This window comes from Centruroides sculpturatus, unplaced genomic scaffold (assembly GCF_000671375.1).
Source record: "Centruroides sculpturatus isolate CEXI.00-Female unplaced genomic scaffold, Cexi_2.0 scaffold281, whole genome shotgun sequence".
In the NCBI taxonomy this organism is placed as follows: domain Eukaryota; kingdom Metazoa; phylum Arthropoda; class Arachnida; order Scorpiones; family Buthidae; genus Centruroides; species Centruroides sculpturatus.
The window spans coordinates 27218-43775 of NW_019384696.1; the positions used below are offsets into that span (position 1 = coordinate 27218).

The 16558-nt window shown below is 32.6% G+C and overlaps 1 protein-coding gene across 1 annotated transcript in view; it reads right to left on the reverse strand.

The window, feature by feature from the left end:
* The window catches only part of LOC111627438, a gene marked incomplete at its 3' end in the record, with an annotated part of 35385 nt that extends 21904 nt beyond the window's left edge, over positions 1–13481 (reverse strand). The window contains exons 1-2 of the mRNA XM_023371006.1: positions 13339–13481; positions 9821–9894 (exon numbers count right to left, since the gene is read on the reverse strand). Coding sequence (XP_023226774.1) covers positions 9821–9894; positions 13339–13420 — 156 coding nt within the window. The remainder of the gene's footprint in view (positions 1–9820; positions 9895–13338) is intronic.
* Between the last annotated feature and the right edge of the window lie 3077 nt (positions 13482–16558).

Here is a 16558-nt window from a genome sequence, read left to right on the forward strand (position 1 = left end):
TATAACGCATCCAATTCTATCCAGGACTGGTTCTGGGCTGTTAGCCGCCCGCCTGCTAGATATTTGGCCATCCTCGCCCAATTACGTGAATCACGAGTAGATTTATAACTTAACCCAACCGATAGAAATTTACTGGTATGTTTTTATGATAGTTCTGTATAGTTGACAAGAGTTTTAAAAAAATCCATTAAAATACAGTAGAACCTCGATTATCCGGACCTCTATTATCCGGATTTTCGATTATCTGGATTGTTCAAAATAAACAAAAATTTTACGAATTTGCTGATTTGCACTTGGTGAATTACGACACTGTTTATGTACGTGATGGAATGTATAACTTTTTTTGTTTCAACGTCTCACCCAGCATAGTGGTCGTAAACTCTTAAATATATTTTACGTCGTAATAAAAATATAACTTGACATACGTATTTATAAATAATTTATATTCAAATTACATCATTTCCATGACCAAGGGCGGCGTAAGGCATGGGCGACGTGGGCCACCGTCTATGCCTCATGGTCCGAAGGACCTCGCGCCTCGAAAGTTTATGCATTATTTAAAAGCCGCGAACGCGACGAAGAAATTTTACTCGTCATAAAACGATAAATAGTTTCTCAAAGTTTTATTCATAAAAATGCAGTTTTAACTGCTTTTTATTTTATATAATCCGTCTTCTTGCGTCACCAGAGGACCTTTTAAACAATAGGTAGTCTGTTAGCGCTGGTCAGTAGTAGTCCAAATTCAATACGTACGTTTGTTTCTTAAATATTTGATCACGATTTAAGTACAGTATTTATTTTTAATATTACCGATATGTCATCGAAAAGAAAACGTGTTGTATTATTATTAAAAGACAAATTAAAGTATTTGTTTCGATTATCTGAATTTTTCCTTATCCGAACTACCTGCATCCCCAATTAGTCCGCATAATCGAGGTTCTACTGTATTTGATATATTTATTCTGCTTTTATTCCGCTCTCCCATCTTATATTACTTACGGATTTCAATGTTAAAGCAGTGATAGTACGATTTTTTATGTTCCATCTTTAAGGGGATGTACAAAAAAACGTGTACAATTCTTGTATAGTGTTAAAAAAATTAACTGTTACTTTGGTAGCATCAACAATTTGCAACAAAATCAACCATTTACAACAAAATGTAATGAATGAGAGAGATGCACGAGGTACAGAAAAAGCTCTAGAATTTATTTTCCTTAAATTTACGATATTTATGTATCCGTTGTCATAAAAATTTGTCTTTCCACTTTTTTCCCGAGACTACAAATATTCGAGTACAAAGTAACTGGTTTCGACTTATTTCTACTTAAGAAGTAGTTAAATAATTAAGAGATTAGGGAATTGGGGACATAAATAAAACTGTGATAAAAGAGCCGGAATATTACTTAAAAGCTTAACCGACCCAATCTCTGGCCGAATACAGTGGGGACTGGTTTCTTAGTAATATTAGACATAATATAAACAGAAATTTTTCCAATTCAACGAGAGTGACCGGAAAGTTGTAAGTTTTGGAAATTTCCGTGGACACCTGGTCTTAAAACGAATTTCTTAGAAAACAAATGACTTTTAAGTTTAACAAATTTAGATTTTTACAGCTATGAAACGTTTAAAATTTACAACAACCCTGTCGCGTCCTTTGAGATATATAGTAATGCGACAAAAGAGGCATTTGACATTAACCGGTATCGGCACCCTCGGGATTTGGCAAGCCGCATTCACGCACGCACCACACACCTAGCAGGACCGTCTCTGATTCCACTCGTAGGGAACTATTTGACTAAGTGGTTAAGATTTAAAAATTAAAGAATATTTTATGTTATTTTTATGTACGTTTCTTTACAAAGCTATGTTTAATTATAATTTTCTTTAAAAGTATATTCATACAATTGAAGAATATTTTGTACCAGGCATGTATATCCACCACACATTTTATTTCACCAAGTAAGTTTTTATAATTTTATTTTTAATTTTAGCCCTTATATCGTGGCTAGCGATTCGGAATGTAATTGCGATATTGAAAATTTATTTTTAAAAAGTTTTGGCTCGAGATCATATAATGAAAAAGAAAACATTATTAAAAGAGAACGGCCAATGCCTAAGTTAAATATAAACGCTTCAATAAAAAAATTTGTTCGACATTTTCACGATAAAATGGCTCTGTAGATGCATAAAAATGCAAAAATTGTTTTGTTGGCTTGCCTACTATTTTCAAATGAAATTAGTGTGTGGAATAAGAATGGCTTTGACGATTTAGCTGGCAAAAGACACAAAAAATCGTCGATTCTTTCGTATTTGAAGCGATTTGGAAATCAAAGCGGAATAGAATTTAACATTAGTAAGAAATATAAAATAAATATTGAAAATTATAACGAGATAGTTACGGCTAATAGATATATTTAAATTAATAGATGTTATATGTTTTTATCAAAGCGAGAATCGGCATTTAGAGGACATAGGGAATCTATTGAATCTAATAACGGAGGTAATTTTATTGAACTTGTTTATTTATTAATTACGTCAGATAAATAATCTATTAAAAATACATTTAAAGAATTAACTGATTGCCCCAGGAAGGCGGCTTCTTACAGAAACACAGCTGCCCTATCATCAAATGTCACGGCACGCCACTGATCTTTACCCATCTTGAGATATTGAACGAAATAGATGCCAATACACACGCATCCACGGAAGATTTTTTTGTTCTGTGTGTTTGTATAAGAGCTTGTGCATAAATGGCATTGATGTTATTAAATTTTGGTGGTTAAAGGTCGGGGGAGTAGGTAGCTAGAGGGGTGTCATGTGTTATATCATGGGAGGGGTCGGGCTTAATGATGTTATTCGTTATTAGCATTTACAATTTTTAATGAAACTCATCACTACTCAAAATTAAGCTTTTTGCCACTCGATAATAATTAAAAATGTAAAAAAATTTTTATAATAAAAATCTCATAACAGATGACGTCATATACAATTTTATTTATTACATTGTAATTAAAAATATAAAAGTAATTTTTTAAATGACATCTCATAGCAGAAAGGAAAGTTATGCAACTCGTTGCTACATTTATATTTTCCCAACTGTTTTGTATACAAAACAAAGGAAAATATTGGAATCCTGTCAAATTCATGGAAGATTTGCAAAAACCCCTTCGAGTATTTTGCAAATCTTCATGTTTTCAGACCTGCTAAATCCAAAAAAGCCAAAAAACGGAAAAAATTCCGTAGATGTGTGTGGGGGGCATTTATTTCGTTTAATATCCAAGGATGGGGTAAAGATTAAGAAATGAAATCTGGCATAGTAGCTTGTGTATAAGGAACATTGATGCTATTAAATTTTTATGATTAAAGATCAAAAGAGATAGAGGGGTCATGTGTTATATTTCGAGAGGGGTCAAACTTATGCAGATTTTACTCGTTACCAACATTTACAATTTCTTTTATAAAACTCGTCCCTACTCTCAAAATCAAGTTTTTTTATAATTATTATTAATATAAAAAGTTTTTATAACACAATCTCATAACAGGTAGCGCTAGACTCATATTTTATTTTTTGTCATTAATAATATAAAAATCACATATAAAATAAAATCTCATAATAGCTGGGAAAGTTATACAACTTGTTGCTGGATTTATTTTTTTATTTTTATTTTGCACAGCAATAGAAAATATTCTTATTTCGTCCTACTCTGCAAAAATTAAATTACAAAATAGACAATACAATAAGAATAAAAGAAATAAAAATAAAATAAACATATAAATATAAATATATATAACAATACATTTTTATATATATTTATATACATATAAACGAGCAGTTATTTATTGTGACATCGTAACAGTACCGGGCTGCAATTTTTAATCATATTTATAATTTATTTAATTTAAAATATATGTTCTCCACCTCAAATTAGTAGTGGCTTGCCCCTGTACATCATACTTTTCCTTTAAGAACAGTGTTGTGCCAGTCATCTATCTAACACCTTTCAGGGAAAGTTTTGAATTGAAATAACATAACTTTCGGTTTGTATCGGAAATTTTTGCATAGTTAATCAGAGCTTCTTGCCCCTAAGGTTTCAGTATCTGGTCTTGATCTGCTAACTCCGTTCTCGAGATTAAAGAAGGACAAACGATAAATATCAGTCAATATACATTCACAATTAAATAAAATTTCGAAGTTTATACAGTCAGTTCATGAATAACTTAAAACACTACAATTTTTTCCTTTATCTGAATAAGAAATAGCCTAAATTATTTTCAAAATGATTTTAAAAAATTATGATTATAAACGTATTAACTAATTTCAATTATTTTATTTTTCATGCTTGATAAATAATTTCATACTCTAACATTTTGAGTTCATTTTTATTTATTTTTATCTCAGAAAATATTTCGCTCTTTAACACATTTTCAAATTTTTGTTCCTTTTTTCAAAATTTTCACAAAGGAAGGTGAGGGAGACAAAAGAAAAATACTTTTAGATAATAAAACATATGTTTGCTAAAAGTTTGCTTTCTTTTATCTTAACTTTGAACTTCGTTTATTATTAAACGTATTATATTAACTTAAGAATACTAATTTATATTTAGGGCTTATCACACCAGTCAACACGTGATGTTTTTAAAACTTTATTGTTAAATAATTATCCAAACAGATTTCTAAAGGGTTGGCTGAAACAAATTGATTATAATGCGTACAGTAATAATGATAATACTTGTGAAGATGATCATAGTAATAATCAACATACTACTAAATACAGTATTTTAAACTTATGTATCTAAAAAAACGAATTATAAAAATTTAAAATATTACTGTGGTACTAGCTCAGCATGACAAATTACAAAAACATGTACGTCCGAATAACTTAAATAGAGAGAAAACTTATTTTAAAAAAATATAATGTAATATATAAATTCAATTGTAATTGTAATGATAAAATGATATATGTACGTGAAACAAACAGATGTTTAATCATTCGAATAAAAGAACATATTAATGATAAAATATAATACTCAAACTTTAACGGAAATATTATGAAAACATCAAAATTTTAAAAGTTAAAAAAGAAAAAAGAATTAATAAAAATTTAGGAGTAAAAATTAATGATGGCTGGTATGATTATATCAATTTAAATAAGATTTGGCGTTGGCTTGGTGACGAAGAGGGTGTATTTCAGTCGTGCAGGTTGTTTGCTGTGGTCGTTCTTCCCCTGGTGATAGATTATAAATATACATCGTTATCTCCCTTACTTTGCTGTCCAATGCAGGGATTGTAGTGTTTGCAGCTGGCCGATTGCATGTAGAGTGCATTTTGAGTCATCGTGTTAACATCGCAGCTTTGCATTGTAATGTTTCAGCCGATCCTTTAAGAGCATCCTTTGTAAGTATTGTGCCCATGCATTGTAATCAGAAGTACCCAATCAGACTTAGGCGTCAGACGGACGTACTAAAGATCCATCCTGCCCTCAGGATCGGACTGGATTGGGAAGTCGGTGAACCGACTGGTACCGGTGTTGAGATATACACCGATGGCTCGAAGGACGGCAGCTTAGTAGGCGCCGCATACTGCGTCTTTTCCGACGGAGTTGAAGTGTACAGCAGAACTGTCAGACTGAACGAGGAGGCGTCCGTGTTCCAGGCGGAACTGGTGGCCCTGGAGGGGGCGTCCCAGTGGATCCTACTACATCCGGGTCCAGAGCCGGTCACGGTTTACTCAGATAGCCAGTCGTCGTTACAGGCTTTAAGCGACGGGTACCATCGTGACCCATTGGTACATGAGATCAGAGGTAGGGTACTGAGGGCGAGGCACGAACGACACGTTGTCCTGCGGTGGGTAAGAGGACACACCGGCATCCTGGGCAACGAACGGGCCGATCAGCTGGCAAAGGCGGGAGCCAGTGGCCCATTTGTTACGAGGACGGTAGATCCCTCGACTACATACATAAAAGGTACCTTACTGCAACGATCAATGATAAGCTGGCGAGAACGCTGGACTCTTAGTACAGTAGGTAGGTCAACCTACGCCTTCGTGCCTGTAGTTGGCCTCACTCCGATAAGTTGTTGCTCGTTGTCGACTCAAATCCTAACTGGCCACGGGAGGTTCCCCCACTTCAAGTCCAAATTTGGACAAGGAGATGGTAGCTGCCCCTGTGGTAGTCCTCGCGGCGACGCGAGGCATTACGTACTTGACTGTCCCCTAACAAGGGACTTCCGCCTAGGGGCAGACCAAGTTGACTGGTCCAAGCCCCCTGAACAAGTACTTCGAACGCTAGCAGCTAGTAAAGGGAACCTAAAGAAACTAAAGGAATTAATGGGAGAAATCATAGATCTTATTGATCTATAGGTTATAGTTGGCTTACTTGGGCCCCCTCCACCTGGAGTCAGGGCCCCGCTGTCCGTATACCTACTACTTGTAGGTTTTGTCTGTGTTTCCTACATTATTGTGTGAGCTATTAAAGGTTTAGTTATGTGGACCAATAGTGCAGTACAGGCTGCACAAACAAAAGTTATGCCAAGTTAGTGAGTTGGGCCGGGGTGCGGACGGGAGTCCGAATGATGCATCATAGGGCCCAACTATGACGTCCCTGTCTACCGAGTCAGGTACCGACCAGTCGATGAACAAGGCATAGTCTCTTTAAACCCTGTAGTGCCAATAGGCGGGGCAGGGTAAAGAGTTCCTTATGAGACCATGGATTTATAGACTTAGTACGTAAAATATTGTTAATAACGGATTATGTTTAATTATGTGCAGAATTCTCTATGGCCTATTTGGTGATTGAACAAGAAGCCATACCACACTTGTATCATGATATCCAGTTTTTAAACTTTTGATTGTAATGTCGTTGTCTTCATTACGGCCTACTAACGAAACTTTTATGTATACTATTTATGGATTTAATTATAACACAAACTGATGAGGGACTACCAAAGATCCGAAATGCATATTGGGTGTAATTTTAATATATTATACATATCGGTATTTGTTTTAATCTTGGTAAAATTTTCTCTTTGTACCTTAATTGTATATTGAATCTAATAAATTTGTATTCGTGCTGACTGGTGTGATAAGCCCTAAATATAAATAGGCTGTTTGTAACTTAATGTAATACGTTTAATAAGTATAAGGACAAAAAGAAAAAAATATATATCTTTACGATTAATTTATTATTTTAAATTTTCCTTTGTTTTCCGAAAAGACATAATGACTACTACATAAACAAACAATTTATTAGCCACCAAACCATAGAATTTTACTTAATTCCTTTGGATGATTTGATTAATGAGTTGGTTTCAGAAATCAATATGGTTCATAATCACTGATTGGACTACAATTTCAAGAAATTGCATACATATAAATTCTAATTGTCTGTCCGTCCGCCTGTCTTTCTCGAGAATAGATCTTGAGAACGGAGTTGGATAGATGAAAGTCGAAACCAAATATAGAAATCTTAGAGGAAGGAGGCCCCGATTAACTATATACAAACTTCTGGTCTAGACCGGAAGGTATATGATTTCAATTCAAAAATTTTCTCCAGAACAGAGTTAGATAGATGACGCATGACTACTGTTATCAAGAAAAGTATGTTATATAAGGGCAAGACCCAGTAACATCGATAACATATATTTTTAATTAAACGAGCAATTATTTATTGTAACATCATGATGCTTATCTGCAATTTTAATGATATTTTAAATTTATTTAATTTAAAATATAGTAGACCCTCTATAACGCGGGTTCGTGTAATGCGGATTCGTATATCGCTGCGAAAAAATTGCGACCGTATTCGTATAAGGACACTAAAAGAGACTCGTAAAATGCGGTAAAACGTCATCGCCGACTCGTGTCGCGACAGGATTGGTTGAATCTGGACCAATAGTGGAAGAGCAGCCGAACTACTTACACGCTACGGAGAGTTTAGGCGGGTAAGTTGAGTTTACTATCGTCTGTACAGTATATAGGCCTAAATTAGGTACTGTAAGTCTAATACAGTACTGTAATTTTATACATTTCTTGTGAAAAAACATTTCTTATTCAACGGTCATAAAAATTATTTCTATTAATGATGTCTCCAAAGTTCAACGAATTTTTCGCAGAAAAATAACTTATCAGAAAACGCGGCCGCCGTTTGGTGCGCTGCTCCGCGACGAAAACAAGCTTAAGCAATGGCGTCGTCGAACGGTGCACACTCGGTAAGTAATCCTACAATTTTTTGTTTATAGCATAGTTTATACGGATTATTCCCAAAAAATTATACGTGTTTTGGAAATGTTGAGTCAAATTAGTCTAGAATCGATTAATTTTATGGAAGAAAACCTTTCAAACAGCCGTAGTCCGTAAACTTCACACGTGTCGGGCTGTGATTGGCTCATGTATTTAAGGATTCCTACAACGCGAAATTCTTATAAAGCGGAACGTATCTACTGCGTTATAGTGGGGGTCGACTGTATATGCTCTTAGTTTTAGTAGTGCGTTGCCTCTGTACATTTTACTTTTCCTGTTAACAATAGAGTCATACTGGTCATCTAACTACCTGTTCTGGAGAAAATTTTTGATTTGAAATAACCTGACTTCCAGTGCAATGTTTGTTTATGGTTAATCGGGGCCTTCTATCCCTAAGCTTTCCACGTCTGGTCTCGACGTTCGTCTATCTAACTCCGTTCTCGAGAAAAAGGAAGAACACACAAACAGACAGACGGACACCAGAGGGAATTTATAGGTCTGCAATTTGAAAATTGCAGCCCAATAAATTAAAAATATGATTAAAATTGCAGACAGGCATTGTGACGATGTCACAATAAATAGTTTCTCGTTCTTTTTAATTTTCTGGAAACGTTCACATAAATTATCCGCTATTTATTCTGTTTATTTTTTACTCTAGCCATAGATTGGACAATTACAAATTTGGTTCGTTCAATTCCGTTATTAAGTCTAATCCAATAAACGATAGTACATAACCTGCCCAGATTCGAACCAGGGATCGAATCTAGGCAGGCTGAAAAACTTCAGGAATATTTCGCGCGGTATCTGTTTCGGATATCTTGGGCACCGTCCCTCACCGCCCGGCCATTGTGGGTTTGGCCGAACCAACGATGGGCTTGAAAAAGGACCTTTTAATTTCCGTGGGGCGGAGAGTCGAAAAATATATACATGAAACATTATATTATTACAATTTTTACAAAATACATAGACCTTATAAATTTATAGGCTGTGTTTTGGACTTTTTCCGTCCTGTGGGAACCGGGAGAACCCATCAGCACATTATAAGCTCTATAGCCAGCGACAACCTTAACTTCTATTTCCAGCTAGATGGTCGAAGTATTTAAGGAATCAGCCTACTGCTCTGTACAACCTGAGAACAAAACCGAGCGGATCGAAAAATTCCCGGAGTTTTCGATCCGCTCGGTTTTGTTCTCAGGTTGTACAGAGTAGTAGGCTGATTCCTTAAATACTTCGACCATCTAGCTGGAAATAGAAGTTAAGGTTGTCGCTGGCTATAGAACTTATAATGTGCTGATGCCTAGTACCACTACATAATTAATTAATGAAATAATTTGTATAAAAATTTCTCAACTCAGTTTTAATATTGTTTATGGTAGCGTTGAAATCGATTTATGTAGTTATTTCTTTCTACGGAAATTACTTCAGTCCAATTAATATTTTCAAAATATTCAAAAATTGAACGTTGTGGGCAATAAATCGTACTTTTTAATACAATAATATGATCATTAATACATTATAAATATAATTTAATATCGAATATTTAACGATAGTTTCACGTTTTCATATAAGTAAATTGAGAATTTACCTCGTCCATATGACTACATGCATATTCTGCTACGCATGGTTTACAAAACTCTTCCATCTCCTTTATTGTGTTTTCTTTATAAAAATGAAAAATACACAAATAGTTAAAATTATAAATGCGAAGATATAACTAAAAATAAATCGATTTATATAAAAAATGTAATTATAGAAGTAATATAATCCAAACAAAAAACATCTGAGATGTAAAAAAATTTCGCCAATTAAAAACTTATGACAATTTATACGACGATCAAAACTTTTCTTGGGAGTTTTTCTTTGATAAAGATAAGCTCGGTGCTTTGAAGCGAAATTAGAAAAGAATAATACAGGTACCGCTTTCAACCGTCAAGCTTATTTTTACCAAAGAAAAACTCCTAAGAAAAATTTTGACCATCGTCTAAATTCTTATAAATGTACACGTGGCGCAATTTTTTTTACATCTGAGATTTTTCACATCTCATTTTTGTTTGAATATGAATTGTTTTTTGTTTAATAATTGTATTATTACATCAAGATATAAGACGATGTTGTACAATTCGGTCGGCCAACGCGCCGCCAATCGAACGCATGTTACTCCGAGTAACATTTTGAATAAAATTAATTTGTTTCGATGCAATTTTATCCCTATAAGCATAAAATTAACCTTGAAATAACCTCCATAAAACTGAAATAGTTTTATGGGAAACCCCGTGAACTTTGACCTGTCTGCCTGAAAGTTTTGCAAGCATCTTACTAATAACGAGAAAGGCTTAACTTTAAAATTTAAGCTTTCTTGACCCTGTAGTTTTTTACGAGCATCTGTAATGCCGGATGAATAAAAAGAAATAGAGGTTTTTTGACAATTTTTGCACTTTTCAATTACTTATATTTCGGCAACTTTTTTAGAAAATCTTGAAATTTTGCACACTACTAAGAAAACAATTCCCTTTCGAACGAGATATTCGGAATTACTTTAGACGTTTGGGGGGGCGGAGAAATCGATCTCCGAAAATCGGAAATTTGATTTCTGTATATATGATCAGTCAGTGACTTTTTTACTTGACTGGGAACTACTGCCGTGACTCTTGATTGATAATATATTTTTATAAACTGAAAAATTACAAAAATTATCAAGTAGACAACACTTTAAAAAAGTATCGTAGACTCCACCGTAAAACTGTTATTTTCTGATGATGTGGGAAATTCTCAAGTAGGCAATACTTTTGTACTTAACTCAAGACAGAATTAAGTATTGTCTACTTAACGTAAGTAGACAATACTTTACTCGAGAATTTCACACACCATCAGGAAATAACAGTTTTACAGTGGAGTCTACCTTTCTTTGGAGGCTTCTTGTCCGCCTCAATATATTAAAATATTCCCAATGGCAATGTTACAATCAATTAAAAAAAAAGCGGGAAGTTTATAAAGAAAGGTTGACTCCGCCGTGAAACTTATTTCTCAGTGGTGTATGAAAGAGACGAAGTGAGAAGGCACTATTTTAAAGTTTTGTCTATTTGAGAATTTTTGTAATTTTTCAAAGTTTATATTTATTGTCCCGGCCATTTTATCAAATACTGTAATACTTTTTACTTAAAATGCTTAATTACAATAGAGTCTCTCTTAACCGGCCTAAACCAGAACGAATATACCGGATAGCGAAAATTTCATATACCATGTACAGTAGAATTTGGTTAAAAACTTACTGCATTAAAAGTTTTCCTGTGTAAAAAATTTAATATCAAAAGTCCCAATTTTTCCCGTGAGTGATATGTAAATTTTCCTTTACAAAATGTTTCCATTTTAAAAAATTTTTCGTTTAGGCTAAGTAGATAGAAATCCTTGTCCAGATAGAGAAATAGATCATCTTACAATGCAGCTAAAAAACTTTCTAACAAAAATTTTATTAATTTAATTACATACGGAAAAATTTTAATTAGGAAATGAAGAATATTTCGCGTGTCACTGAAAGGTATTATTGGAAGAAGAATTAAAAAGTATTATCGGATATTACCGCTACGTCGACGATTGCCTGATATTATACGATAATAACAGTGGTGTACTCACAGTGTTGGCCAAGGACACCCCAAGCAAAAGGAATCCATATTTATTTAAGAATAATTAATATAATACTGTATTAATAATCAGAAAAATAGAAACAATTAATTAAAGAAAATGATGTAAAATTAGGTTTACTAAAATAAATTACGAAATTATGTAAATATAAAATAAATGAAGAAAGGCCTATGCGTGCTTAAAATTATTGAAATAAGTCTAGACATTATCGGATTTGATAATTTTGCGTCCCTACTTTGTAGAAGCCATCATCAATCGATTCCAGAACTAATCCTATGATATTTTTAGCGTCCCTTTTGATTAGTCAAAGCGTGATACTGGTACAGTTACAGAATTACCCGCATCGATTTTTGGAGATTTCTTATCAGAAATTGGTGTCATTTTTTCTGCTTGTTTTTGTAATGCCAAATAATATTATTTTATTGACATTGCTTCTAAACACATAAAAGGCATAAAACTGATCTTCAACGAAACGAAATAAAATCAATTAGGCCTAATAATTATGTTTTTACCATGTATAGGATGACTAAAAAAAACCAGGAAATTTTAAAATGTTGTGACAGCCACGGGCGGCAGGTGATATTTAATGACATATTAAACCTTGCTAACAACAACTTACCATTAGCAATCACGGAGCACATCGTGTCCTTGTGGTCAAAGCATATTACAAGAATGAAAGTGTGGAGACCACGCGTAGAGAATTTCTTCGAAATTTTAATATAGACGACATGATTGTGTTCCGTTAGTGCATGCAATGTAAGTCTGTAATTTTAGGAGACAAGTCCGGCTTTGAAATCTGCTATTCGAGTTATTGTCTCAGCGTTTAGCTCGACATCACGCAGTGTCTCTACAGGTGCATCGTTCGAGTGATCAAAGAATACTATAAACTAAAGTTCCATTCGTATAAGTTACAGATGGTCCAGCAACTGTATGTTAAGTAGAGTCATGCAAAATGTCTGAGATTGCACGAATGTCTACGCAAAGAAATTGGTCAGCTACCTAATGTTATCTTCAAGAAATAAATTGTTAGTGTAAAATTAATCAATATTATACTCTGTACTATTAACTGGCATAAATAAATGTTTTTAAAATATTCATTCTCTTTCATTAATCGCCATTTCAATATTTCCTGTTCTTTTGAGTCATAGAAGTATGAATGGAATCTCTTATAGAAAGGACACTTTAGGGGGAATAATGAAAAAGGTTTGAAACTCATAGAATTAACAGTGTTAGAATCTTAAAGGTAGTATTTGCGTAATTATTGTACCTGAAAGAAATTGTGATCTGTAGCTTAACGTTTAGAAATCTTATACATAAAATATTTTTCTACTTTTTCCAAAAATCTTATTTTTTCCTATTATTATAGTTTTGATAAAACAATTCCTCTTCTGTGCTTATTAATTAATAATAAATTATCATACATTGAGTGCACTTAATAAAAACAAATAAATGAATGAAACATACCACATTCACCCTCCTCGTTAGAACTAAACTCCATCAACTTGAAAAGCACGAGGAATGTAAAGAGTTTAATAATGAGAGACATGATAAGAAATTTATCTACAGATATCTTGATATCTTGCAAATAATAAATCTAAAACGGAATTGCCGGAAATTTATACTTTTTCAAATGACTAAACTACCAATCAGACTATTTCAATAGAGTAAATAGTTAATTGTTGAAACGTCATTGGTTAAACTCAAACCAAATACATAAATTTTGTATAATGCATTATGAATAATCATTTTTATTTTAAAATTGAAATTGATATTCCATAAAACCTGTTCGAAACGGAAATCTGCCAATCCGGAAAAAATATTTGGTACATTGCGAGTCCAGTTTACACAGGTTTTCTATATTTAAAAGAAATATAAAAACTAAATATATATTTTTTAAAATTTGATTCCACTTGCAGATTGTGTAGCTAAAAACTCATTAAGAATTTTTGTCATATTAAACAGCTGTATATGCGATAAACTTGAATAAATTCGAAGTAAATTTTATATTAATACTTTCTTTTATATTATAATTAACTACACGCTTCATAACTTGCCAATGATTTAATTATGGAATGTCTAGTAACATCTTAAGTTATCAAGTTTTTAGTAAAACAGAACTTTTCTGTCAGTCAGATAATGCTAATAATTTTCAAGGTTAATGAAATTTATAATAACTTTTACTACGAAAATGTATATGATACAGTTAAAGTGATCAACCGCGATTATGTATAATACCATATTATTATGTATAATCACCAATTATCTTGCCGAGTTTGATAAATTTCGCTAAATTTCTCACTGTTACCGGCGATTATGTGTAATTCCTAAATGAATTTGGAAGCTTGATAGTTATCGCTTAATATAATTTTTTTTAATGCAATTTTTGCATAATTTCCAAAATGTAGTTCATAAATTTGATAAATGTCATGAAATTGCCTACCTTATTTTGTTTTAATAAAGTAGCGCATGGATTTAAACAAATTTTAATAAAATGAATCAAAAATATGCATTTTTTAAAATTAATATTAGATCAACTCAACAAGTGTAAGAAAACTAAGAAAAATCTGTTTCTGCATAATATTACAATAATATGTACAAAATATCAAACAAATTGTTGGGTATAGAGAACTCTAATAATTATTACTACAGTACCTATTCAAACATGGCAAACTATCATGACATTTTGATTTACATAATTTTTCACTTTCCTTATATTTCCATTTGGTTGAATTTCACTTTTCTTTACGAGCATTTTTGGTACTTCTCACATCATGTAATTCATGTTTTTCTTCAACACTATAAGAGGATAATATTTGGTACATTCTGTACTGTAAGAGTTCTGTGCTGTGTGACAAACAATTGTGAAAGACGTTCCTCCTTTGTTTCCAAGTGATAGTACTCATCATTTTCAATGGCTAATATTACTGCCAATATATTCCGTGGATCGCCTCTTTCCCTGTCCACATCTGTTATTTTTAGCTTCCTTATTTTTCCTACTTTGTCTACAGAAAACTTCAGCTCTAATATTGTATTTTCTTCATTTTCTTCGCTCGAGCTTCTAAACCTGCTTTTCCGTTTGCTCGTTTTTTTCAACGTTCTCCTTTTTGTTCTTGATTGTAAAAAGACTGTACTTTGACGGATAGTCACTTCGGGTTGGTTGAATGACGGCTGTTCATTTTTAATACTTTTTCTGAAATATTTTATTGGGTGCATCTAATTGACATTGATTTTGATCCAGTGATTCAATTATTTCTTGTAGCTTCTGTTCGATGCGAATATCTGCTACAGCATCATTAGGAAGGGATGATGTCTTAAGCCCAACTTTTAAGGGTGACCCATCATAGCTTTATAAGTACTACACTTAATGTCTTGACGATATGGCATATTTTTCGTGAGCTGCACAAGTGGTAATCCGTCGATCCAGTGCTGGATTTTGTTATTTCCTAACCAATAGTTACTCGAAGAGAATGCATTATTTATCAAATTTACTTCCTAGACTGGCGAGTATGCATAATCATGTGATTTAATTTTTAATATATAAAAGACATTTATCACATTTAACGAAATCGTGGTGATTATGCATAGCAACCTGCTCGAATCCGGGCGGAGACCTCCAAGATACTTTCGGGGCGGTCGTTCCGAGATATGTTAGGCCAGTCCGTCACCATCCGGTTCTTCATTGTGGGTCTGGTCTAAACAATAGTGGATATAGGAAAATGTCTTATTAGTGTCCACGTCAAAAATGAAAAGTGAACCTATAGTTATCATTCTAATACATATTTTGAATTTAATAAACCAATTAATTTATAACTTTTAATTAATAATGATGATAAATTCACATTTTCCTCCAAATCCAAACTTAAAATAATAGATCCACATTTATAGTTTTCACATAATTATAAATGCAGATTTAAATTGAACAAAATTATTTATCATCGTTTTTTTCTGCGTAGGTATTCTTAAATATGACTGTAGTGTTAATTCCTGCTGTAATTAATCTAATACTAGAAATGAATTAAAATAATTAAAAAAATAACAGTTTAATTTAAAACAGAAAGTTTGAATCTTATTAGCTTAGAATTAAAAATAATTGAGAACTTTTTACGATTCTAAACTCATTATCATTATCCGGTCACGTCTTAATCTAGAGTGAGGGCACTTTTTTTAATTGGAAGGCAACCTCCCATATATTTTAAAATCCTCAGAAGACCCGTATATACCCTTATGTAGTCTTACATACCGTTATGAACTCCTTCTGAGGATCTCATAACGGTATATAAGACTACATAAGGTTATTTCCTATATCGGTAGAATCTCACAAGAAATCTCATTGTAAATTGTACACATGTATAATTTCACTATTAATGCGCAAAACATAAAATACTGTGTTTATATGCACATATATTATGTAAATTCATTTATCTCGAAAATAAACTTTTTTACATACAACAAAATTTCATTTACATAAATGTAGTTTGATTAAAGATAAGATATTATTTTCTCAATATAAAATATTGATTTTATTTTTAATTATCACATTACTTTTTATTTTTTTAACATTTTCTCATATTGCATATAATATTTTAATTTATTCATTCTAAAAACCGTTTAAATCTAGAAATTTTTGACATTTTTCTATATATTAAACTTAAAAATTTAATAAGCTTAACAAACAGAAAATATA